General features: G+C 42.4%; 1 protein-coding gene across 4 annotated transcripts; it reads right to left on the bottom strand.

Moving 5' to 3' along the window:
- Window positions 1-1,922: 1,922 nt before the first annotated feature.
- TMEM192 (transmembrane protein 192) lies at window positions 1,923-27,129 on the bottom strand. Of its 4 annotated transcripts, none has more exons than XM_047717745.1 (6): window positions 26,992-27,129; window positions 20,148-20,294; window positions 12,354-12,618; window positions 7,374-7,508; window positions 2,792-2,894; window positions 1,923-2,482 (listed from the first exon to the last, which is right to left on the bottom strand). In XM_047717745.1, exons 1-6 carry the CDS (start codon window positions 27,016-27,018, stop codon window positions 2,344-2,346), a joined length of 816 nt encoding a protein of 271 aa, XP_047573701.1. In that variant the 5' UTR covers window positions 27,019-27,129; the 3' UTR covers window positions 1,923-2,343. The 4 variants fall into 4 exon arrangements, with proteins under 4 accessions (XP_047573701.1, XP_047573702.1, XP_047573703.1 ...); XM_047717746.1 differs by having other exon boundaries at window positions 7,374-7,511; window positions 12,357-12,618; XM_047717747.1 differs by having other exon boundaries at window positions 12,354-12,555.

The raw sequence follows: 27,129 nt of genomic DNA, 5'->3' as shown, positions 1-27,129 counted from the left end.
AAGCAGGCTCCCCGCTGAGCAGAGAGCCCAATGCAGGGCTCAATCCTAGGACCTGAGCCAAAGGCAGAGGCTTAACCCACTGAGCCACCTAGGTGCCCTGGTATTTTCCTTTTTAAAAGGAAAATAGCTGAAGGCTGTCATGGGGAGGTCATTGAGAGGACATGACTGCCAGTTCACCCATGAGCTGGACTTGGGCCATCAGAGGCTGCTCACCCCCTCCCCTGTCCTTGGAATGTATGTTCTGCCCACCGTTGGCACAATGGGAGCTGGCCTAAGGACACAGATTTGAGACAGCGGTATGCTGTTGACAGCTCTGGATGGTCTACGTGACTGAACCCAGTTAAGGCCTCCTTATACACTTTGAAGATTCTGGCGGGCGGATGCAGGGATCTGCTCACCTTGTGGGCACCCCAGACAAGCCTTGTAACAAACAAGTCAGTTTCTTTGTTTATTAAGCAGTCTGGAGGGGTCTGCCCCTTTCTTTGGTCTCTCCCAGCTCTCCATGTACAAGGGCCAATTTCAGATTATACCCAGGAAAGCTCTCGAGGAGTTTGCAGACCAACAAAAGCAGTTTACAGATTCTTCCAGAACACAGAGACAGATTTCTGGAGAAGGCAATGGCTTTGAGATATACTTATTAAAAAGGAAGAGAAAAAAAAAGAAGAAGGGAGAAAATAAGTTAGGAAACTTGGATACGATCTTAATTTTTAAAAATGCTATTTGGCTTTAGTTTGTGAATGTTGCCATTTTGGGGCCTCAAGGGGACTGACTATGGGTGACAGACCATCACTTTTCCCTTGAGAGAGAACTTTTAGAATGTCCCAGCAGTGAGTAGATCTAAAGGAAACTGGTGTTCGTCCTCCTAAGTACCTGGATGTGACCAAATCAATACAACCTCTGCCAAATAGTTGTGTATATTGTATGGGTTTTCAAATGAGATCTTGATTATTCAGCTAATGGACCAACACACATGATCGCAAATGCCCCCTCCCCTCAATTAAGCTTTCTAGGGCAGCACATAAAGATGCTAATGCAAATGGATGAATTAAAGGGGCAAACTAGGAAAACTGGGGAAATAATGCCCTTTACTCATAAAAATGCTTCATTTCACCTGGAGAATTAGATATGATTAATATCTATATATAAATTTTTTAAAATATTTTATTTATTTATTTGAGAGAGAGACAGTGAGAGAGAGTATGAGCGAGGAGAAGGTCAGAGAGAGAAGCAGACTCCCCGTAGAGCTGGGAGCCTGATGCGGGACTCGATCCCGGGACTCCAGGATCATGACCTGAGCTGAAAGCAGTAGCCCAACCAACTGAGCCACCCAGGCGCCCCTCTATATATAAATTTATATGACATCTTAGTCTCATAATTTTAAAGTATAATCCAAGGTGGGCCCAGCTGGATCAGGTGGAAGAGCATGTGACTCTTGATCTCTGGGTTGTGAGTTCGAGCCTCACACTGGGTGTAGAGATTATTCAAATAAATAAGACTTAAGAAAGCATAAGTCAAGCCAAAGAACATACCTTTCTTGATCTAATCAAGGTATAGTCAATACTGAAACACATGGCAACTAAAGAAGGATTAAAATAAGAGGCACATTCTCAAGTTTTCTCTGAAGCTTTTCAGCTGTTGCCAGTGGAAGGTGCTGCTGACATAATAAGCAACACTGGTCAGTCTGACACTGGTCCAAGTGATCTTGACTATCTTACTTCTGGAGAATGGAAAACTATAGGAGTTTGCATAGTCAACCACCTAGTGAGACTGGTCTTACAAAGAGATATTCTCCATAAGAGCTACAGAGGCCAAGCTGTCATCCCAGACCACACAAGCACTTCGAGTACATGATGAGGCTCTGCAGGGGAAAACAACATTAACCACAAAAAAAAAAAAAAAAAAAAAATGATTTCTCTCATCAGTTTAAGAGTGGAGAAAACTTAACTTGATCAAACCCTTGTTTCAACTAGATCATCGCGTCAGATTTCCTCCATATACATAGCCAAATTATTACCGGGTTCTAATCTTGGGCAGGAAGAGTCGTTTAAACTACACCTTTGATCTTAGGATAAACCAGACAGTTAACAACTTCAAAATGTGCAAAAACAGACGTTCTCCTCGAGATATCCAGGCTCTACAAAATACTTTTCAAGTGACCCAAAAGTCTCATGACCCAAAGACCCAAAAGAGCCATGCAGGTGAGAGCAAAATTAAAATTTCCAACCAAAATTGTCAAATGTTATCTGGCAAAAACTGGCATTCCTGAGGATAGCTGGTCAGGTCATTGATCAGTCTTAGATTCCTCTGCATTCCTCTGCAACTGCTCTCCTGACCTTGAGCAGCTCACACGTAACCAGGCGGAGAGTCAAGGTCAGAGGAAGTGAAAGTCAACAAGCGCTTACTCAACAGGGCATTGTGTCGCTTGAGGTAGGCAATTATGTCTCCTTGCTTTTCAACGATCTCTTCTAGGCTTGAAATAGGCCTGCGAAGAATCAACATATTCACCAATACTCATCTCTTTGCAAATGGGTCCCCTCCCAGTTTCCAGTACAGCATATTGTATTTGGGACTTTTTCTTAAGATGCTGTAAGCCAAGGTAATATTCCAAAATGAGGTTCTTTCATCAGACTTGGTTTTATCCAGCTGAATGGGAGTAAGCAAATCAAACTTAAATCTAAGGCACATATGCATAATCATAAATTCCAAGCATAAGAATGTTTTCTAGATTTTCAAGGTGGGGCAACCTCATAATTCTCTTTCTCTAGTCTTTCATTTCCCACCCAAAGCTTACCTGAATCCAGTCTCCGAGGTAATATTGCTGGGGTAAGCATAGATTTTTTCTTCTTCAAGTACATCAGGTTGTGGTTTGGCTTTATTAAATTTTCGAATTTTCACTAAAATAATAAAGTCAATAATATTGTCAGGTTACCTAATTATGAAAAAAACTTTTACTTCCATTTATTCAAATTACAATAATTGGCTATGCTTTTCAAGTAAGTTAATATGGACGAAAATGCTTCATAAAGTGAATAAACAGGTTTGTTTATTGATGTACTCAAGCATTTGAAAATCTGTGAGCAGGCGTGAATTAAACACCGGACTACAGAGTGTCATTATTACTAGTAATAATAACAGCTATGATTTTTTGGTAAATTTAAAAGACAGAAGGCACAGGTGAACTATTGTGCGTGGACAGCCTCATCCAATTCTCAGAACCACCCCTGAAGCAGATGCCCTATGACTCCTACCTTCTACAATAAAGTGAAGCCCAGAGAAGTTAAATAAGTAGCCAGGTTTCCAGTCCAGGAACCATGACTTTTTTCCAACAACCTCCACTGTTGATACTACCCTATAGAAAGAGCTACTAGTTCAGGGAAAAATACAGATGAACAGTCTACATCCAAGACAGTATGAAAAGAACCAAAATCGAAGCTTGCATGAGGAGCTTGTGGCAGCCCTGGAAAGCAGCCCCTTAACTCAGCAGGAGTGGGATGGGAGGGACGATCATGGAGGAGGATAGAAGGGCTTGAGTCCAGTCTTGGGGGAAACAGGAAAACTGCATGGACTAGGGGAGGAGAGAAGAAGGGTATTTTAGGTGTGGGAAGAGCCTGAACAAATACTTAGACCTTGAGAAGGGGTGTGTGTATGCACTCACGTGTGTGTGTGTGTGTGTGTGTGTGTGTGTGTGTGTGTGTGTATGAGGGGGTGGAAAGGTAGGCAGGCAAGACATGAGTGACTGCCAAGGCGTTGAGATTTTGTCCTGAGAGTAAATGGGAGTCACTGAAAGGAGCTCACCATCACCCCTGAAGGGCAGGGATGAGTAGGTCCAGCTCATGGCAGGCCTTTTCTTTTCTTTCCTTTTTTTTTTTTTTAAGATTTTTTATTTATTTGACAGAGAGAGATCACAAGTAGGCAGAGAGGCAAGCAGAGAGAGACGGATGGTGGGCTCGATCCCATGACCCTGATACCATAACCTGAGCCAAAGGCAGAGGCCTAACCCACTGAGCCACCCAGGCACCCCTCATGGAGGGTCTTTTATGCCACACCAAGACTTCAGAAAACTCTGAACAGGGAAATTGTTAATGATAAGAGTTACTTCTGAATACAATTACACTGGCAGGAGGAAGGAATACAAAGTTAAGAGAACAGAGGAAGGGAGAGCAGTAGCATGCCTATGGGAATTATCCACACAGGATGCGATAAGTGTCTAACTGAGGCAGTGACAGAGGGGAGGAGATGGCTATGGAGACAGGCCGACTGAACAGGACTGATGACTGAGGGAGGGGAGAGAGTAAGGGCCAAGGAAGAATCCAGGATGACAAAAAGGTTTTGAATTGAGCAGAAACTGCAGGCTGGTGCTCTTAGCTGAGGGAGGGGAGGAGGGACGGGATGGGGGAAGGTTTGGAAGAAGAGACAGATGTTCAGGTAACTTCTGTCTTGGGACACTGGAACACCAGGATGGAAATGATCACTGAGCAGGTGAATATAAAGGTCTGGATGACTCTCTTCACCTGAGGGCTGCCTCCTAGTGTGAGGACAGTAACTTTCAGTAGGTAGAGAAAAAGGATGCGGGAAAGCTGACACCCACTAATAGTAAAGAGATGCGGAAGAATCTGTTAAAAGGAATGAAAATGAATCTCCAGAGAGGGAGGAGAACCGGGAAAGAGCAGTCACTTCCAGGAAGGTGAAGACACGGAGAGGACCCAGGGGACGTAGCAGTTTGGAGGCCACCGATGAACTTGGCCACTTGTGAGGGTAAATGATGTTATGGACTGAACCCTGTTCCCCGAAAATTGACATGCTGAAGCCCTCACCTGGAAGTAATGGTCTTTAGAGATAGGGCCTCCAGTGAGGTAATTAACATTAAATGAGGTAATAAGGGTGGGGCCCTGATCGGACAGGAGAAATGCCAGGATGTGCTTGCACAGAGCCCAAGGCCATGTGAAGACACCCACAGAAGGCAGCTTAGGAAGGGAGGCTCAAGAGCAACCAAGCCTGTCCATACCTTGACCTTGGACTGGCAGCCTCCAGAACTGTGAGAAAATGAATCTGTGTGGCTTTAGCCACCTAGTCCAGGTACTGCAAGTGGGGGAAGTCAGTGGCAAAGAGGCGGAGAAGCAGACACAGGGAAGGCCATTGTTCTCCACCTCTCAGGCATGACAACAACTGGGACAGTTTGCACCCTGGACAGCAGTTAACTGGGCTGGGGCTCTCCCCTGCCTGAACAATAACTCTGGGACTGGGCTGACATGAGTTGTCTTCCCCAGAGATGGCTACCAGCGGGGAGAAAGCCAGGGGAGAAGGAGGCAGTGATCGTCAACCCAACTGAACATGAGAATTACACCAAATAGATGAGAAATATATTTGCCATGGGAATGCGGGGAGAGGGGACAGGTCAGACCCCGGCATTACATTTTGTAAAAGCTCCACATGCCATTCTTTCCTGTTTCATAACAAGTTTTCAGATATAATTCACATATCATGCGTTCACCCATTGGAAGTATACAAGTCAATGGTTCAGTATTTCAGAGCACTGGGCAATCACCTCCACAGTCAATTTTAGAACACATTCATACCCCCAAAGAGAAACCCAGTATCCATTAGTGGTCATTCTCCATTTGCCCCCTGCCCTCTGGCTCTAGGTAACTGCTTTTTTTTTTTTTTTTTTTTAAAGATTTTATTTATTTATTTGTTAGAGGGGAGGGGGGAGCGAGCATGAGCACAGGCAGACAGAGTGGTAGGCAGAGGCAGAGGGAGAAGCAGGCTCCCCGCTGAGCAAGGAGCCCAATGTGGGACTCGATCCCAGGACGCTGGGATCATGACCTGAGCCGAAGGCAGCCGCTTAACCAACTGAGCCACCCAGGCGTCCCGGTAACTGCTCTTCTATTTCCTCTTTCTGTACATGTGCCTATTCTGGGCATTGCATATCCATGGGCTCGTACATAGACTGTCTTCGCAATGACTGGTTCTACTTAGCATAATGTTTTCAAGGTTCATCCACATTGCAGCACATACTAGTACATCAGTCCATGTAGTCATTCCATTTTAGGACTGAGTAATATTCTTTCGTATAGATTGAACACATTTTGTTTATCTATTCATCAGTTTATACTAACATCAATTAGATGTTTTCCCCTTTGGGCTATTATAAACAGCACTTCTTTGAACAACTGTGTACGTGTTTTTGTGGAAATGTCTTGGATATATACGCAGAGTCATGAGACACTCTGTTTCTCCTTTTGTGGAGCTGCCAGGTTCCTCATGTGATTCGAATGTGCACTTTCAGCTGAGAATTAGGCTCAAGAAGTTGGAGTGAAGAGGTTAGAAGTGAGAAAGTTGTGGGGGGACGGCTAAGTGGCTCAGTCAGTTAAGCAGCTGTCTTCGGCTCAGGTCATGATCCCAGGGTCCTCGGATCAAGTCCCATATCCGGCTCCCTGCCGCAGGGAGTCTACCTCTCCCTCTGCCTGCTGCTCCCCGTGCTTGTGCTCTCTCTCTCACTCTTATTCTATCTCAAATAAATAGATGAAATAAAATTTAAAAATTGAGAAAGTTGGGAGATGTGCAGAGGGTCCACCAGGAAGGACCACTTAACCAACTGAGCCATGTATGCACCCCTCTAAAGTAAAGCTTCCTTTAATTTTAATCCCTGAGAGTTCTGAGAGAGAGAGATACACAGAGACAGACAAATAGACCGAACCTCAGACAGCTCTAAATTTAGAAAATGAGTTCCTAAATGGTTTATCCTAAAGTAAGTCTGGGCTAAATGCATTTTGCACACATGATTTATTTACTTATTTTGTATTTTGTCATTTTGAATTTAAATGCCAGACTTATATCTCAGTTGCCTTTCAAGAAGCAAATGTCTGTGGGTCTTTTCAATTTTTTTGTTTTTGGTCTTTTTTAAAGATAAGTATCTTTGGGGCGCCTGGGTGGCTCAGTGGGTTAAAGCCTCTGCCTCTGGCTCAGGTCATAATCCCAGGGTCCTGGGATCGAGCCCCGCATTGGGCTCTCTGCTCAGCGGGGAGCCTGCTTCCTCCTCTCTCTCTCTGCCTGCCTCTCAGCCTACTTGTGATCTCTATCTGTCAAATGAATAAATAAAATCTTTAAAAAAAAAAAGATAAGTATCTTATCTTTAAAAATCTTTAAAAATTAGTTTATGACACAAATTTAGAAGCATCACTGGTATGTTGCTGTTGGTTTGAAATCGCGCCAAGTTTGCATGTGGTCAGCATTGAAAAGTACAGGTGCTCAACAGGCTCCCAGCTGCTAGGAAAACCTTGCCATAAAGATAATGGCCACGCTTCCCATGATCAGGGATGAAACAACCAGTTAGTTAATGGTCTTTGACCCAACAGTCTCGCTGTAATTCTCACCTGTGTAAATGAGCAGACAGGTCAGGGAACAGATCAGTTCCAGGCCCAGGATGGCCAGGATGAGGTCAAGATACAGCCTGCTGGGCTCCGGGAAGGAGTGCTGCATGCACAACACGAGGAGGAGAGCTGTGCTGCCTGCAGAGGACAGAGAAGTGCAGGGTTAGCAGAGCCCAGATGGGGTCCACAAGGCAGGCGCACACCCAGGCCCTGTTATACGGAGCAGTGAAGGAGGCTTTGGTAAAAACCCCGAACTGCTGCTCTCTAGAGGGAAAAATCCCCAAATGCAACTAAGAGTTAATGATGCCCCCAAAATACAATTACGTAAGAATCTGGATTTTCTTAAAAACCAAGTTATGATTTTTTTGCTCTATACAATTATTAACAATGGCATTGCATGAAGTCCCATGTGCATTTAAAAAGGGATGCAGGGGTGCTGGGTGGCTAAGCTGGTTGAGCGTTTGACTCTTGATTTTGGATCGGGTCATGGTCTCAGGGTCATGGGATCCAGCCTCTTGGTGGGTTTCGTGCTCAGTAGGAAGTCTGCTTGTCCCTCTCCCTCTGCTCCTCCCCCTGCTCTCTCTTTCTCAAAAAATAAATACATAAGGGGGCGCCTGGGCGGCTCAGCGGGTTAAGCCGCTGCCTTCGGCTCAGGTCATGATCTCAGGGTCCTGGGATCGAGCCCCGCATCAGGCTCTCTGCTCAGCGGAGAACCTGCTTCCTCCTCTCTCTCTCTGCCTGCCTCTCTGCCTGCTTGTGATCTCTGTCTCTGTCAAATAAATAAATAAAAAATCTTAAAAAAAAATAAAATAAATACATAAGGATGAAGTTTCTGGAAACTTGCATTATCCCAGTTCTTCCGAGTCCAGAGGCACTTGAGGACCATGGTGGTCCATCCTGGTCACATAATGTACCAGCAGAGAACTGCACAGAAGTTAAGAATGTTGCAGTTATGTGGACCACCTGGCTGGACATCTGGGACATGCTGCTGACTATGGACAAATGACCTGACACATCTGCTCCTAAATTTCCTTGTCTGAAAAATGGGAACAACAGTACCTTCCTCACAGTGCTCTTGTGAGGAATGAATGAAGTTAATACGTGAAAAACACTTAGAATGGTGCTTGGACACTGATCAATATGAACTGTTCCCCCCTCCACTTAGCATATCTATTATTTGGTTTTGAAGATCATTAGCCTTGTGTGTACTTTCATTTTGAAGAATACAGCGCAGAAGAAAAGTAAAATTCTGGAGCAAAGAGGCTGGGTCTTGCCATCGTGTAAGGTATGACTGTGAGTTTGCCACAGGGACTTGCTTGAAGGAAGAGTTGTAGGGCATTGTGCCTGGGATTTTTAAAGATTACACAAAACCAAAATTAGTAGTAGTAGTTTTATTTTTTTTTTTTTAAGATTTTATTTATTTATTTGACAGAGAGAAATCACAAGTAGGCAGAGAGGCAGGCAGAGAGAGAGGAGGAAGCAGGCTCCCTGCTGAGCAGAAAGCCCGATGTGGGGCTCGAACCCAGGACCTGGGATCATGACCTGAGCCGAAGGCAGCGGCTTAACCCACTGAGCCACCCAGGCGCCCCAGTAGTAGTTTTATTTTTAAAGAGTTTCTTTATTTGTCAGAGGGAGAGAGCACACACAAGCAGGGGGAGTGGCAGGCAGAGAGAGAAACACACCCTGCTGAGCAGGGAGCCGCAGCTGGATTTGATCCCAAAACCCTGGGATCATGACCTGAGCTGAAGGCAGAAGCTTATACCCACTAGGTACTGTTAGTTCACTTCCTCCTGCAACAGAGTTTGTGTGAGAAATATTATTTCCCCGATTTTATAGAGAAAAGGTATCAGGATGAAGCTAATCACTAGCCCACAATACTATCACATGCCATAGAAACAATGGTCACACTCATCTGATTAGCTGGATGTTCTACACACTCATGGACTTACCTTTTTATTCTTCATATAAGATAAAATACTTAAAGTAGAAACAAGGTCAATACCTGCCCCAATCTCTTTGATCTTCTGGGTCCTTATATGAAAACATAAAAGTCATGCCATCTGCAATTAAAAGTAAGGGTCTAATTGCTTAGAAATATTAAGGGTCATATGTTAGCAAGAATTTGAAAGTGAGCAGAAAGGTAAAGATCAGACAACCCTTGGTGGGCCTCAAAAATACTATTTCCAGACTGCTCACTTGAGAGACTGAACATTACTTTGGTTATAATGCATATATGGTACTTAAGTTAAAAATGGGTTTTTGGGGGCGCCTGGGTGCCTCAGTGGGTTAAAGCCTCTGCCTTCGGCTCAGGTCATGATCCCAGGGTCCTGGGATCGAGCCCCACATCGGGCTCTCTGCTCAGCAGGGAGCCTGCTTTCTCCCTCTCTCTCTGCCTGCCTCTCTGCCTACTTGTGATCTCTGTCAAATTAAAAAAAAAAAGGGGGGGGGTTGCTTTTATCTTCAGTGGGTGGGAGGAAAGGTTATAGTGACATCTTCTGGCCAAAAACAAGTATTGCACATCAGCAGCAGAACATACAAGCCAAGCAAGCTCTTCCTCAAGGAAGAGGTAAAAATGTCCCCCCACCCCACAGTGAGTCAAAACCAGCCATCTCTATAAAATGCTTCTCTGTTATCGCATGGCCCTGCAGCTGCCACTGAGAACACTGCAGAGTAGATGAACTCGCACTTGCCCTTTAAGAAAATGTATTAATAGAACACAGAAGAAAAAAAAAATTCTGTAGAGCTGTTTTTCTGGGGGAAAAAATTATCTTCAAATCTGGTTTCAAAATGTTTAAGTATTTATTCTGGACTCAATCCGAAAAAGAGGTTCTCTAAAAAAGGTAGGAACTTTGAACACCAAGGCAAAAATGACTAAAGAAGTTCAATTTAATTCCATTCAGCCTTTTTAAGATGTTTGCAAAATCAACAAAGTGGGTTCTAATGCAGCTAAGTCCTATGCAGACTTTCCAACCTTTTGTTTTCCATTTTGGATAATGCATTTTATTATATCACAGTCTCTCACTAAAAGAAACACTGAACTTCATTTAAAGTAAAGCCAATTTCTTCCTCTCACCCTACAAGTATCAAATAGCAGCAGCAGCTTATCTTCTTGAGATGATTAAGACAGCTCATACCAGAAGGGGGGAAAAGTCTACATCATGCACAGGCAGATACGTGGACACAATGTTCACAATGGGGGCAAGAAAATGTCACCCCAAAATATGCTTTTGGGCATAAGGATTATTTTTTTCTTAAGATTTTATTTATTTGGGAGAGAAAAGTAAGGGGGGGCGGCAGGGGGAGAGGCAGACTCCCCACTGAGCGGGGAGCCTGACTTGGGGCTTGATCCCAGGATCTCAAGATCATGACCTGAGCTAAAGGCAGGCGGTTAACCGACTCAGCCACCCCGACATAAGGATTATTTTAAGCTGATTAGTTTTAAGAAACAAGAGACACAGGTGAATCCCAGAAAGCTGATGGAAGTTACCTTTTTAAAAAAATTTTATTTACTTATTTGAGAGAGAATGAGAGAGCATTATTCTCTCGGGGGAGCTGCAGAGAGGGAGAAGCAGAGGGAGAAGGGGGAACACCAGAGGGAGAGGGAGAAGCAGTCTCTGCGTCAAGCAGGGAGGCCGATGTGTGGCTCCATCCCAGGACCCTGGGATCATGACCTGAGCTGAAGGCTGACACTTAACTGACTGAGCCACTCAGGTGCCCTGGAAGATACCCTTTTGTAAGAGACAGTTACAAAGGAAAACTAGTTTGTAAGCGTGTCCTTTCTGTACCAGGAAGAGAACGAAGGCTTAGAAACTATTATCCACAAAGAAGGCACAGACTTAAATCTGCATAATAATGTTACCGTTGTTTCCAGAGCTTTTCCTGCTCACCCTCCAGTTATTCCTCCCACTGCCTCACCACAATGTCTATGGTCTCTTTGGCTAGAAATGGTATTAAAGGTGGTGGCGTGGCCCCTTCTGGAGAGTTACTCAGTTTTCTTGGGGGTCTCCCATGAAACACAGGAGGTATGCATGTTTGTTTGTTTTTTAATATTTTATTTATTTATTTGACAGAGATCACAAGTAGGCAGAGAGGCAGGCAGAGAGAGAGGAGGAAGCAGGCTCCCTGCTAAGCAGAGAGCCCGATGTGGGGCTCGATCCCAGAACCCTGGGATCATGACCTGAGCCGAAGGCAGAGGCTTTAACCCACTGAGCCACCCAGACGCCCCAGGAGGTATGCATGTTAATAAATTTATTTTTTCTTGTTAACCTTTTATTATAGTGAGGTCCCAACCAAAAATCTTCCTAGAAGAGGGAAATTTTTTCATCCCCCCAATGATAACAAACACAGATGTGAAAGGAAAATTAAGACTGTACTGGGGCGCCTGGGTGGCTCAGTCAGTTAAGAGTCTGCCTTCAGCTCAGGTCGTGATCATAGGGTCCTGGAATTGAGCCCTACCTTGGGCTCTCTGCTCAGGGGGGAGCCTGCTTTTTACTCTTCATCTTCCTGCCACTCCTCCTGCTTGTGTTTTTCTCTCTCTCTCTCTGTCAAATAAATAAGTAAAAAAAAAATTTTTTTTTTAGATTTTTAAAATTTATTTGATACAGAGAGAGAGAGAGATCACAAGTAGGCAGAGCAGCAGGCAGAGAGGGGGAAGCAGGCTCCCTGCTGAGCAGAGAGCCCCATGTGGGGCTCGATCCCAGGACCCTGAGATCATGACCTGAGCTGAAAGCAGAGGCTTAACCAACTGAGCCACCCAGGTGCCCCTAAATAAGTAAAATCTTTAAAAAAAAAAAAAAGAAAATTAAGACCATATTATTAAAAAAGCTTCAAGACAATAGGCTGATCTTATTTTAGTGGCCACAACACACATCACTCTCACAAACATGAGAGACTATATTTGATTTTAAAGTCAAACCTCCCATTTTCCTTCTGCTGGCATTTCCACCACACAAGCAAGCCACAGACAAGCTGAGCCAGACTCACCGATTGAGTGTATCATCAGTGCAAGTCCTTTAAGATGCCTCGTAGCTAGGTAGATCATGTTATAGCCTCGGTTTCTGACTTTGTTGTGGTGATACTGGATGTAGCGTTCAAGAAGGAAATGCAGAATCCACAAAATAACTTTTCCAAGGATTATGACTGTCTGAACCTTCAGTGGGTTGGTATAGTTTCCTGGGCACTTGTCCTCAATTGGATTAGGGTAAGAACAAAGCACACCTGTTAAAAATGCTAAAATGACAAATACAACCTGGTGGAAATGAAAGCAGTAGGATTAATATTCAACATTTAGAATTAAGAAATGATATTTACCACCCAAGCACATAGTCATACCTATGACTTTTGTGATCCTATTTTTATAAATGAATTTACAAACAACTTTTTTTTCCATTTTACAAATGTTTTAAACAGAAAATTTGGAGAAAAATTTGCAAAAAATTTGGAAACAAATCACAAATAAGAGAAGTCACCCCCAATCCTGTCTAATAGAGATGAGTACTTAAACAATTTCTTGCCCACTTCTCTTTTATTGAAAAGAGTAAAAACAGTTAATTTAGTGCTTCAGAGGTAAGTAATAAAAATCATGGCTTAAAAAACTTTATTTCTAGTTTCAGTTTTAAGAGAACAAAAACAAGTATGTAATTAGATCGACAAAAAATTAAAAGATGGGTGCCAAAATACAGGCAAACAGAAATTCTCATATATTCTCATATATTGCTGGTCTAGGAACAGATGTGGAAAAAGAATTTGGAAGCATCTTGATCCTGTCTTAAGAACTCTACTTATAAAAAAAAAAAAAAAAAAAAAAAAAAAGAACTCTACTTATCAGAACTAACAGCCCCAGTTCAGACAGCTCTATGACTACCAATATTTATTACAGTATTCTCTATTATAACGCTGAAAATTGCCCAAGGATATGTGTTCATCCATAGCAGAATGCTTGAGTAAATTAAAATACATCTACTCGTAAAACAGAGTAGTACTGAGCTATTAAAGAATTAACTAAATCTCCCTGCATTAATTTGGATGGATGTCTGTATGTTAGGATTAAAAGAAGATAGAGTAGTAGTTCAAAGTGTGGTTTACAGACCAGCACAATCAGCATCACAAGGGAGGTAGTCAGAAATGCAAATTCTCAGGCCCCACCCAAAACCAGGAGAATCTGGGGATGTCACCAAGCTATCTAGTTTAACAAGCCTGCTGGGGAGTCTGACACAGGCTCAAGTGTGAGAAACACTTGGGCAGAGTGATAAATACAGTATTATCCAACTGGGGTGTGGGGGGAAGAAATAGGGAAATCCTTTAAAATATGTATGAATCTGTGTGTGTGTGTGTGTGTGTGTGTGTATGTTAAGCAGGCTCCATGCCCAGGGTGGAGCCCAACACAGGGCTAAATTCAGGACCCTGAGATCAAGACCTGAGCTGAGATCAACAGTTAGTCACTTAACCGACGGAGCCACCCAGGCACCCCTCTTTTTGTACGAACTGAACAAAAGGCACTGAGATATACCATTTATTAACTCAGAGAAAAGGGCTGAAGCAGAGAAAAGGGAAGATAGGATTTTATCTTTGTACACTTTGGTAATGTTTTACTTGTTACGATAAGGAAGTTATTTTGTAATTTTAAAAATCAAATAAAGAAAAATGTATCCTTGGTATTCATCACCAAACACCAATAGTAGGCAATCCTAGCATATAATAAATCTACTTAAAATATATGTGATTTGTCTATGTGATTTGTCAAGAGCAGTCATATTTGCTAGGGCAACTCAAGATGCCTATTACCAAAAAAAAAAAAAAAAAAAAAAAAATGCCTATTACCATAAAGGAAAAAACTGAAAGGTCAACAAATTCCCTATATAGGAAAACACTGTACATTGAAGCAATTCATTTTTTATAAACTAGCATATAGACATTTTGCTTGTTTAAATTTTTACTTAGATTTCAGTTAATGTATATGGACTGGAAATTTAATGTTAGTTTCAGGTTACAATATAGTATTTCAACAACTCTGTACACAACCCGGTGCTCATGACAAGCGCCCTCCTTCATCCCCATCACCTATTTCTCCCATCCCCCCACCCACCTCCCCTCTGGGAACCATCAGTCTGTTCTCTATAATTAAGAGTCTCTTTTTTGGTTTGCCTCTCTTTTTTTTTTTTTTTTTCCCTTTGCTCATTTGTTTTGTTAAATTCCACATGAGTGAAATCACATGGCATTTGTCTTTCTCTATTTTGCTTAGCATAATACTCTCCCGCTCCATCCATTTATCATTGCAAATAAGATTTCATTCTTTTTTATGGCTGGGTAATATTCTGTTGTGTATATATACCACCTCTTCTTTATCCATTCATCAGCTGATGGACACTTGGACTGTTTTCGTAATTTGGTTATTGTAAATACTGCTATAAAAAACAGGGAGCATGTATCCCTTTGAATTTGTGTTTTTGCATTCTTTGGGTAAATACCTAGTAGTGCGACTGCTGGTAGCTCTATTTTTAACTTTTGGTGGAACCTCTGTACTGTTTTTCAGATTGGCTGCACCAGTTTGCATTCCCACCAATAATGCTGATGGGTTTCTTTTTCTCCACATCCTTGCCAACATCTGTTGTTTCTTGTGTTGTTGATTTTACCCATTCTGACAGGTGTGAGGAGATATCTCATGTAGTTTTGATTTGCATGTCCCTGATGATAAGTGATGTTAGGCATACTTTATATGTCTATTGGCCATGTGGATGTCTTCTTTGGAGAAATACGTGTTCATGTCTTCTGCCCATTTTTTAATTGGATTGTTTTTTGGGTGTTGAGTTTTGTAAGTTCTTTGTATGTTTTGGATACTAACCCTTTATTAGATTTGTCATTGGCAAATATCTTCTCCCATTCTGTAGGTTGCCTTTTAGTTTTCTTGTTTGTTTCCTTTGCTGTGCGTTTTATTTTGATGTAGTCCCAATAGTTTAACTTGTTTCTCTTGCCTCAGGAGACTTTTCTAGAAAAAAGTTGCTATGGCTAATGGCAGAGAAATTACTGCCTGTATTTTCCTCAAGTTTTGTGCTTCAGGTCTCATATTTAGGTCTTTCATCCAGTTTGAGTGTATTTTTGTGTATGGTAAAAGAGAATGGTGTAGTTTCATCCTTTTGCATGTTGCTGTCCAGTTTCCCTGCACTGTTTATTGAAGAGACCTGTCTTTTTCCCACTGGATATTCTTTCCTGTTTTGTTGAAGATTAACTGACCAAGTAATTGTGGGTTCATTTCTGGGTTTTCTGTTCTGTTCCATTGACCTATGTGTCTATTTCTGTGCCAGTACCATACTGTCTTGATCACTACAGCTTTGTCCTAGAACTTGAAGTCAGGAATTGTGATGCCTCCAGCTTTGCTTTTCTTTTTCAAGGTTGCTCTGGCTATTTGGGGTCTTCTGTGGCTCCATACAAATTTTAGGATTGTTTGTTCTAGTTCTCTGAAAAATGCTGTTGGTATTTTGATATTTGATAGGGATTGAATTAAATGTGTAGATTGCTCTGGGTAGTACAGGCATTTTAACAGTATTTTTTCTTTGAATCCATGAGTGTGGAATGATTTTCCATTTCTTTATGTCATCTTCCAATTTTTCATCAGTGTTTTAGCGTTTTCAGAGTATAGGTCTTTTACCTCTATGGTTTATTCCTTGGTAGCTTTTGGGTTTTGGTGCAATTGTAAATAGGACTGATTCCTTGATTTCTCTTTACACTGCTTCGTAATTGGGTGTATAGATATGCAAAAGATTTCTGCACATTGATTTTGTATCCTGTGACTTTGCTGAATTTGTTATTAGTTCTAGCAGTTTTTTGGTGGATCTTTCAGGCTTTCTTTTTTTTTTTTTTTTTTTTTTTTTCTCTTTCAGGCTTTCTATGTGTAGTCTCATGTCATGTACAAACAGTGAAAGTTTTACTTCTTCCTTGCTGATTCGGATGCCTTTTCTTTCTTTTTGTTGTCAGATTGCTGAAGCTGGGACTTCTAGTACTATGTTGAATAAAAGTGGTGAGAGTGGACAGCCCTTGTTGTTCTTGGCTGTAAAGAAAAAGCACAGGATGCCTGGGTAGTTCAGCTGGTCAAGCATCTGCCTTTGCCTCAGGTCATGATCCAGGATCCTGGGATAGAGCCCCACGTCAGGCTTCTTGCTCAGTGGCGAGTCTGTTTCTCCCTCTGCCTCTGCTGCTCCCCCTGCTTGTGCGCTCTCTCTCTCTCTCTGACAAATGAATAAATAAAATCTTTAAGAGAAAGCTCAGGTTTTTTTCCCATTTAGGATGATGCCAGCGGTGGGTTTTTCATAGATGGCCTTTATTATGTTGAGGTATGTTTCTTCTAAACGTATTTTGTTGAGGGTTTCTTATCATGAATGGATGTTGTACTCTGTCAATTCTTTTTTCTGATCCATTGAAATGACTGCACGGTTCTTATCCTTTTTAAAATAATTAATGGGATGAATCATGTTGATTGATTTACAAGTATTGAACCACCGTTGCAACCCAGGAATAACCCACTTATTGCGGTAAATGATTTTTTGAAATGTATTTTTGGATTTGGTTTGCTAGTATTTTGTTGAGGATTTTTGTATCTATGTTCATCAGAGATGTTTGCCTATGGTTCTTTTTTGTGGTGTCTTTATCTGGTTTGGGTATCAGGGTAATGCTGGTATTTTTCTTGCTTTTTAACACAAGATTTTCTTAGTCCTAAAATTAGGGCAATCGATCCCATAGTATCATAGGCAGGCATTTTAAGGATTTTTTTTTTTTTTAATTTATTTGACACAGAGAGAGATCACGTGTAGGCAGAGAGGCAGGCAAAGAGAGAGGGGAAAGCAGGCTCCCTGCTGAGCAGAGAGCCTGATGTGGGGCTCGACCCCAGGACCCTGAAATCATGACCTGAGCTGAAGGCAGAGCTGAGCTTAACCCATTGAGCCACCCAGATGCCCCTGTAGGCAGGCATTTTAATATAAAAGGGTTTTTCAAAGTCATATGTGTGTATGTTTGTGTGTATGTGGGGATATACATACATAGAGAGTATGTTACACAAATTAAAGATATGTTATTAAAAAAAAGAAGAAGAAGAAAACAGGCCAGGGACCAAGAGGCCACCTCTTCAGTTGATAATCTGGCCAGGGACCAAGAGGCCACCTCTTCAGTTGATAATCTGGGGATTGGGAAGCCCTGATAGAACCAGGCCACACTTAACTACATCTACACAAGGAAAAAGGATGCTTCTCTCTCCTCAGGGTATTCAGTTCTGAATTCAAGTCTACATGGTGTGTGTCACTGGAGCAGCAGCTGAACGAGTCAATGAACCACATTCATTCTTCTCATAAACATTTGGAATCGCTAAGAACTTGCCCCCCTGACTTTTCACACTGTAGCAAAGAATAACTACATCCTCTCGAGCTTCAGATTTCAGTGACCAAAATGGAGATGATTAACAGACTGGATGCAGAGCCATCGATAAGTTACACCAAGACCACTCACACGTATAGGTGTTTTGCTTATTTGTTTTTCCATTTAGGGGTTTCTTTTTGTGTGCATGTGATGTTGAATTTATTTACTTCTGTATTCTTATTGAATAACTGGCATATACCATTGATATACCATTGTGTCAGTTTAAAGAGGACAACCTGGCTTTTGGTTTGTTTTTTCTTTCTTTTTTTTTTAAACTTTTTATTTTAGTTTTAGTAATCTCAACTGCCAATGTGGGGCTCAAACCCATGACCCCGAGGTTAAGAGTCACACCCTCCTCCAACTGAGACAGCCAGGTGCCCCTACAACTGGTTGATTTGATAAATTTATGTATTGCAATATAATTACCTTCCCAGTGTTAGCTAACACCTCTATCACTTCACATCATTACCACTTCCTTTTTGTGGTGACAACAATTAAGCTATCTAATCTCTTGGCAACTCTGAAGTTCGTAATACATAAAATATGGCTGACTGTACAAACTAGGCTATGCATTTGATTGCCAGGACTTTTTTCTTTTTTTAAAGTGATAGAATTTTTTAAAGCAAGGATGCAGAAAAAGCTCTCAGGAGTGAGAGGGGTCCTGACAGGGTTGCCCTCTCCAGAACTTATTTATCTACTAGTTGCAACACATATGTCTTTAGAAATCCCCAGACATTTGGAGAGCCTGGGTGGCTCAGTCACTTGGACATCCAACTCTTTTTTTTTTTTTTTTTTTTAACTTTCTCCACCATTACCTATTTATTTATTGACTAACATATAATGTATTATTTGTTTCAGGGGTACAGGTCTGTGGTTCATCAGCCTTACAGAATTCACAGTGCTCACCACAACACACACCCTTTTTAATGGGCATCAAACTCTTGATTTCAGCTCAGGTCATAGTCTCAGGGTCATGGGATCAAGCCCTGTGTCCGGCTACACACTGAAGATGGAACCTGCTTAGGATTCTTTCTCTCCCTCTCCCTCTGCCTCCCCAGCCCCCAACTCACACTCTCTTAATTAAAAAAAAAAAAAAAAAGAAATCCACAGACATTTGTAATTTTATCATTGTTAAAACATGGGGCAACACTACTTATTGTTCTGCTGCAACTCGACTTCTCTCCTTAACATTATTTTCTAAGTGTAGATAAATTGATAAATTTCTGTGTCAACATATATAGATTTATCTACTTTTTTTTTGTTTTAGTAACTGAAAAACACATGCATATGGTAAAAAGAAGTTTCGAATAGTACAAAAGGCAAACAGTAAAATGTATCAGGTGTGCCTTCTACTGAGGACCTCAGACCTCTACTACAGTGATACCTAGTGTTAAAGGATCTTGTGAATGCTTCTAGAAATTTTCTGTTTATATACGGGAATACACATGCACACCAGCCCTCTCAATTATCTTTTAAAATGTGCAAATGGGAACATTCCATGCAAACCCGAATGTAAACCTGTGTTTATGAATACTCAACAATGTAAGCATGAAGGCTAGTCTAATTAATATATACACATCCACCCTGTTTTTTTTTCCCAACAGTTGCAGAGCATTCCTTCATATGGATGGGAAATACAAAGTGTCCTCTGAATGGTGGTAGTTGCAATATCTTGATATTACAGACAACATTACTACTATTAACAATATCCTTACACGTGTGCAAATATATTTGCAATAAATTCTTTGAAGTAGAGCAATAATAAAAAAGTATGTACATTTTAAATGTTGGTAGATATAGGGGCACCTGGGTGGCTCAGTGGATTAAAGCCTCTGCCTTCAGCTCAGGTTGTGATCCCAGGGTCCTGGGATCGAGCCCCACATCAGGCTCTCTGCTGGCAGGAAGCCTGCTTCCTCTCTCTGCCTGCCTCTCTGCCTGCTTGTGATCTCTCTCTGTCAAATAAATAAATAAAATCTTAAAAAAAAAAAAAGTTGGTAGATGTAGCCAACTGCCCTCTGAAGATCATACACAAACACACATATATATTATTATTATTACATTTTATATATACATAAGAGCTTGTATATATATATATGTGTGTCCATATATATATATATATATATATATTTTTTTTTTTTTTTTTTTTTAAGATTTATTCATCTGACAGAGAGACAGAGAGCATAGCAGGGGCAGCAGCAGAAGGAAAGAGGGAGAAGCAGGCTCGGAGCCCGACATGGGGCTGGATCCCAGGACCCTGGGATCATGACCTGAGCTGAAGGCAAATGCTTAACTAACTGAGCCACCCAGGCATCCTGAGCTTATATATATATTTTAAGAACATCGCCTCTGTATGGATTATTGTCCCAGCCAACTTACATGTATTAATAAGAGAAGATTTGCTATGATGACCGTAGGAAGAGGATGGAATCTGGGTCTAAACTGAGCATGTAATGAATGGTGTGGAAGATGCTGGGTGTCCAGAAGAGGGTCATCTTCAATACTTTGGGTGAGATCCAAGGAACCCTGAGGTACAGAAAAACAGAAGCAATCTTTTAATCCCCATTTTCCCGATTATGTTTCTAAGACAAATCTACTAAATTCTAAAGCATTAAAAACCATTACACAAGTTAGAGGCAAGAAAAATAACCTCCCTACATAAAGCGAGTTTAAAAATACCATAAACTTCTAGGTAACTACTGTATACAAGTTGGTGAAAACAAGTGTTAAAATGGGTTGAGGAAATCTTACTTCAATTATCTTCAAGTGAGGTATTACATAATGAGATTAAAGCAAACAATGTTTTCTTTGAGTCCTCAAACTTAGATATTGATTTATCTAACATTACTTAGATTATTGATGAAATAATTACATATGGTTGCAATTCTTAAACTACATCCTGATGTTCCACAAAATTTTGGAAAGTTGGTGGAGGCTTTATTAAACTTTCAGTTATGATAGAAATGTTTTAGAGAAGGAAACAGATCACCATGATAGAGCTTCAAGGAGACTTTAGCTGACAGATACCAGAGTCTCAATGAAAACAACTTGCAAAGTTCCGGAAGTAGCTGATGGCATTAAGCTGCAACCTAAAAATTCAGTCTGACTTATTTAAAGGTGTTGTCTTGGCAGGAACAGTACTACCAGATCTCTGGCTCATATAACCATCTCTTAATCTAAGACCCTTGCTGAAAACTATTATATATAAGATACTATAAGATGAAAAAATTATAAAACACAGTCCCTGTCCAAAAGATTACATTTTCATTGAGGAAGCTGGGGATAAAGGTATACAGGATGAAATAATATTATAAGTGAGCTAACTGGACAAAAATAGGATGGAAATAAAGATTTCATCGGAAAAAGGGAAGCCTGAGAATAGCATTTGGAAACAGATAAGGGCTCTTTGGAAGGGGTAGAGTGAGACAAATGGTATAGGGATGGTTTCTGGGCACCAGATTACAAAGATAAAAATAATAATCTGGAGCCTAATTCAGATCTGGGGCGGGCTTCTCAGTTTCCAAACTCAGGCATTCAATGCTGCTCTACAAATTTCTTTTTTTTTTTTTTTTCATTCAGTGCCTACATACAGCTTCCTGTTTAGTTTGCTGTAACTTATGGTATGATTCTGATTATTTCTGTTCTTTTCCAGACTCCTCTACCTCTAGCTCTCTCTCAGGCAGCAGACAGATGTCCCAGTCTTCACAGAGCTTCCTCTGGCTACCATCTGCGCATCCTTCCAGGTCCTGCTGGGTCAATTCCTACACGTAGCCTTCCTGGGCTGCCAAGCATCTCGATCACGCCATACCTCCACGCCCTCCCACATAGTTTGGTGCTTGCCTCCTCTATCATACTATCCTATGACAGTGCTACCTCTTACCTACCCTCCCAAGTAGATTACATGAGACCCACAAACTCCCCACCACGTATTTGTCTTTGTAATCTTAACGCCCAACAGGGACTGGGGGTTAGCACCCCCGGGACAGATGATGAATGAATGACTGTTCTGATCCTATCTCAGCAGTGTTCCTAAGTCAGTCAGGGTGTCGTCAAAGACCTGGGCTAAGCAGGAGAGGTTATCGGGAGCTGTGGGGAGAATCAGCTCTGACCAGATGCAAAGGCAGTAAGTATCGTGCTTACAGGTAAGCTCCTAAGGAAACTGCCCCATTCGGATACCAGTTCTCCTGCTTCCTTAGCAGTGAGGGAGTTACTTCATCTCTGTGCCTGTTTCTCATCTCAGGAAACAGAGTGCTAATAGCAACTGCTTCATAGCTTACAGGGGGGAGATCAGACGAGTTACTATTCATAAAATGGCTGGAACACTGGCTGGCAAAGACGTGATAGTCAGTATCAGCCTCTGCTGTCTCTACCACTTGCTCTTCCCTTGCTCCCCGTGGATCACGCCTTACCACTCTGGCCCCTAAATCTCATCTTGCTCTCCATTCTCACTATTCAGGCCAGGTCCCATCATTTCTCATGGCCTTTGCCTTCCAGTCTCCAGATCTTAGCAACGTCTTGCTGCAGTCGATGTCTTCTAACATGAACATTTACATTTCTCTCCCCCAAAACTTGAGTCCCTCCCCATTCTCCTCTGGACAAAATCCAAATTCTTACTCTGGCTCTCTGTGTTAGAATCCCTTCCCAAGCTACTTTTTGGGTCTTGCCTCTCGTTACTTCTCTCTCCTTCCTGATGCTTACTGCTCAAGCGCCTGTCTCTCACAAATCTCTTTCAGTCCCTGTGCCTTTACTTATTTTGGCCCACGTGTCAAGGGCTTGTCTTAGCAAGAACACTGGCTTTGCTGATCCTCAACATTGTTCCTACTGCCCTGTCAGCCAGCATTGTACTTCTCATGTCCCCAAGTCTGGCTTGGATCTCTTTTATATCTTCCGTATGTCTTTTTACCCCTTTGAACACACAGAAAATGGGTATAATAATTTTTCAATGTTCCTGTTTGCTATTTTTAGCATGTCATTTCTGATTCATTTCAACTGACTTATATATCATGTTTTCCTGCCTTTTGCATGCTTGATAATTTTTTTCAACTTATTAAGATCCAGTTGACATATGGCTTTGTGTAAGTTTAAAGTGCACCAGGAGTTAATATGACACACTTATATATATTGCAAAATGATTCCCACTGAAGCATTACCTAACACCTTCACCACATCACATAATCATCAGTGCCTGGTAATTTTGGATTGGATGAAAGACTTCCCGATTTATTGCTTTGGGTGTGGGACAGTTTTGTGTTCCTATAGTCTTGAGTTTTTGTTTTTTTCTGGAACGCAGTTAAATTACTTGGAAACAGTTTGATCTTTTTGGCCTTGCTTTTATTTATTTATTGTTAGGTGGGACCACAGCCACATTTAGTCTAAGGCTAGTTTTTCCCCACTATGAAGGTAGACCTCTGTGAGACCTAGTACCCTGTGAATTATTGAGTTTCCAGTTGGACTGGTGGACTAGCCACTATGCCTGGCCCTGTGTGAGCGCTAAGTTCCGCCTCTAGTCATTTCAGGTGGTTCTTTTCCAGGCTGTGGGCAATGTCCTCACAGGCTCATACCGAGCAGGACTCTGCTGACTCCCTGAGGGGCATTTCTGCACGTTTTCAGTTCTCCTCTCCAGGTACTGCCACGTGAACTCTCGTTGCCTCAGTCTCCCCAGATTCTCAGCTCCATCCTCAACTCAGGGAGCCTGCTGACCTCTGCCGGGGCACCCTTTCCTGTCACAGCCCTCAGCCTCTCTTAAGGGGGTCAGCTGGGGCAGTCATATGACTCACTCCATCCCCCTCCTCTTGGAAAGCACTGGCTTTCACTGCCCAACGTTCAATAGCTCAAAAAAGTGTTGTTTCCAATATTGCATGTAGTTTTTTGGTTACTTCAGGCAGAAGAATGAATCCAGTCCCTGTTATACCGTGCTGGCTAGGAACAGAAGTCCCTACTTCACTCTCACACATGTCTATTACAACTTCCAATGCTAACCACAGGATAGCAAAGTTGTTGGAAAAGTGTGCTTCACATGGGCAGAGACTCTGTTTTGTACTTTCATTATACCTTTAGCATCTAACATAGAGTACAGGCTCAGTATGTGTGTGGAGTGAACGAAACATTGCCCAACTTCTTGAACACTTGGGACCTGAGAGTTTAAACAAAGCAGGCCTTGAGACCTTAACTGTAAGACTACTGTCCATTTATCTCCCATTTACCTCCCTTGCATGCCCCTCCTCCCCTAGCCTAAATCACCTTTCTAGACGGCCCCACAAATATCCTTATTTTTTTCAGAATCCATACAAGCCTTAAGTTCTCTATAAAATTTGTTATGTAGGGGCTCCTGGGTGATTCAGTCAGTTGAGTGTCAGACTATTGATTTTGCCTCAGGTCATGATCTCAGGGTTGAGATGGAGCCCCAGTCAGGCTCCGAGTTGGGTGTGGAGCCTGCTTAAGATTCAATCTCTCCCCCACCCCCTCTAAAAGACAAAAACAAAAACAAAGAAACAACTTGTCCTGCCAACTGTTTTCTTTCTACTCTACAACTGCTATAAAATGTACTGCTCATAATATTAATTTGGAATAGTTCTTTTTTCTTTAAGATTTTATTTATTTACTTGAGAGAGCAAGCAGGAGTGAGCAAGAGCGAGCCATGTGCAGGGGTGGAGGGGCAGACGGAGAGGGAGAAGCAGACTTCCTGCTGAGCAGGGAGCCCCATGTGGGGCTCAATCCCAGGATCCCAGGATCATGACTTGAGCCGAAGGCAGCCGCTTAACCCACCCAGCCACCAAGGCTGCATTGTATTTTTTCCTTATGAGTGCTATCTTGTATTTTTTCCTTTTTAATGTATATACATTGTTTCTCCTGATTACACTGAACAGGTTGGAGACAATAATATGGTTTCTTCTCTACGTCACTTATTTTTTTTTTAAACATTTTATTTATTTATTTATTTGACAGAGAGAAATCACAAGTAAGCAGAGAGGCAGGCAGAGAGAGAGGAGGAAGCAGGCTCCCTGCTGAGCAGAAAGCCCGATGTGGGGCTCGAACCCAGGACCTGGGATCATGACCTGAGCCGAAGGCAGCGGCCTAACCCACTGAGCCACCCAGGCGCCCCTCTACGTCACTTATTAGACTCAGTAAATAAAACGTATTTGAAGGCTATATCAAATCCACTGTCTAGTGGATTCTACAGGAAATGTGTAACAATGCCTCATCACTCTCAGATGGCAACTCACCATCTCCGTGTGAAAGGTAAAATGAATACAACTCCTGGAATTCATGTAATTTCTTCACTTACACTATTAAGAACTACACATCATGACCTGGACAAGGTATCTGTTGTTTTGCCCACATGGATCTCTTTCCTCTTCTTTTGTGATAATAACTGGATCGCCTCTGGGGACTCACTGTCTACCTCTCCATTAAGTCCCAATGGGAACATCCTTCAGTACTTTTCACCCTCCTCTGGGAAGGTGGAACCTCTGGCCTCTGGTAGAACCTAAGGGGGCTGGACAATTCAATTCTTTCTGTGGGCGACAAACCAAAGGGAGACTACAGCGGGCACATTCAGTCTAGGACAGACTCTGAAAGGACCCCGGTCCCTTAGATCCCTTGTGCCGCCCTTGATTGGAGTCCTTTCAGCGGCGTAGGTGTTCACTCACTCTGATCATTTCAAAGAAGTTCCTTTCTTCCTTAAATCAGCCAGAGTTGGTTTCATAGCTTGCAAACAGTGAACCCTAAATAAAGAGCCTTTGCCTCTGTTAACTCTTGTAAGTGTCTAGGCCTATAGCATATACCATATTTTTAGCTTTTTACTGAATGGTAGAAATCATAGCCACAAATTACCCAAAACAGGCAACTTGCTCAGATCTAAAGTGATTTAGATATGTAACTGTTGGTGAAACCATTAATCTCCATTTGTTTGGTGGAACAGATTTCTAGAATTGTACTCATCCTAAAACTAAAGGCTGCAGATTCAAAAATCTGGGGGCAACTTAGCATCAACCAAGAAGCATTTACAGCACACATTTTCCTGATTTTTCCCCATACACTGTCAGCTTACAAATGTCACCCTTAAAAATTCAGAAACAATGATTTATTTCTTCAAATGTATGTGAATGTCAAATCTACCTTCCATGTCTTACAGTTAGTTTTACATTTTTTCAACTGAAAAAAAATGGTAGGTTTTAGCTGTATCATTAGAAATTGTTTGGATCTTAGTTAAGATACTTTAAGTGTGGTTGTTACTTACATAAGATTCTAAGCTCTTGTAGGCCTGGGACTGTTATGTGTCTTGCCTAATGCCTCTAATCCAATGACAGGATCAGAGTAATATTCCTATTTATGTATTAATCCAAATTAATGCTTTAATGTAACTGTCAACTTTGCATTTCTCAAGGATAGATTTTACTACCTGTCAATGAGGCAAACCAGTTAATTCTGGGCACAATTACATGTTTCCCCTAAGAAAATTTCAATATATTTAAGTCAAGATTTCACTTTGTACGATACAGACTGTAAACTAGGCCTATGGTTGTTGTTTTTTTTTTTTTTTTTTTTTTTTTTTTTTTTTTTTTTTAATGTAATCTGGTTTGGACCAGAAGTAAGGCAATTTAAAAAATCCTCCCATGCCTATCACGCTTGCATTCAAAACATCACAACACTGTTTTTCTCCAGTGCGGGTTTCTGAGCAATGACAGCTACAAGTCGGCCCGTGGGACGCCGGCGGCCTGACTGCGTGTCACAGCCGCTCCAGGTCCACAGCGCTCTAAAGCCAACGCAGGGAACCTACGACGAGGGAGACCGACACCCCCTCCCCCCCGAGCCCCAGAACATGTGAGCGCAGCCCAGCCGCCCCGCGCAGAGAAGCGACGGAGGGAGGGCGGTCAGGCCAGACGCGCATCACGTGAAGTTCCCAGTTCCGGGATCAAAGACGCGCTCCGCACGTGAGCTGGGCGCCCGTCAGGGACACCGCATCCGCGCACCCACCACCCAGCAGCCCACCCGGCCTCCACTCGGGAACAGAAGCCCAGAGCCGGCTCGTCGCGGACCCCACTGCCTCCTGGGGTCTCGTCCCAGGACCCCGCGCCCCGGGCCAGCCCTGCACAAGAAGCGCCGCCTCCAGCCACGGCCGTAGCGGTTAAGGGTGGCTTCCCCTGGCAGTCTCCGCCCCGCGCGCCCAGCAAGGGAAGAAAGAGGTTCCGGGACCAGCCTCCCTCCACTTCCGCGCACTCACGTCCTCCATCCTGCCCCTCGTAGCCATTTCCCGAAGCCTGAGGCCGAAGCCCCGGCCAGCCAAGCCTCTCCACCTGATCCCCGCGCCGCCGGCCTAGCAAAATTGCCACCTGCTAGGACTTAGCCTCCCTCACTTCAG

This window comes from Lutra lutra, chromosome 2, assembly GCF_902655055.1.
Source record: "Lutra lutra chromosome 2, mLutLut1.2, whole genome shotgun sequence".
Lineage (NCBI taxonomy): Eukaryota > Metazoa > Chordata > Mammalia > Carnivora > Mustelidae > Lutra > Lutra lutra.
This window is presented reverse-complemented; position numbering and strand designations above follow the sequence as displayed.

Excerpts from the sequence above, each read along its gene's own strand:
- TMEM192 (XM_047717745.1), bottom strand. The coding sequence starts at position 27,018 with ATGGCTACGAGGGGCAGGATGGAGGAC. Across the intron at positions 12,619-20,147 it reads ATCTTCTCTTATTAATACAT|GTTGTATTTGTCATTTTAGC; the intron begins GTAAGTTGGCTG and ends CATTTCCACCAG. Across the intron at positions 7,509-12,353 it reads ACTGATGATACACTCAATCG|GCAGCACAGCTCTCCTCCTC; the intron begins GTGAGTCTGGCT and ends TGTCCTCTGCAG.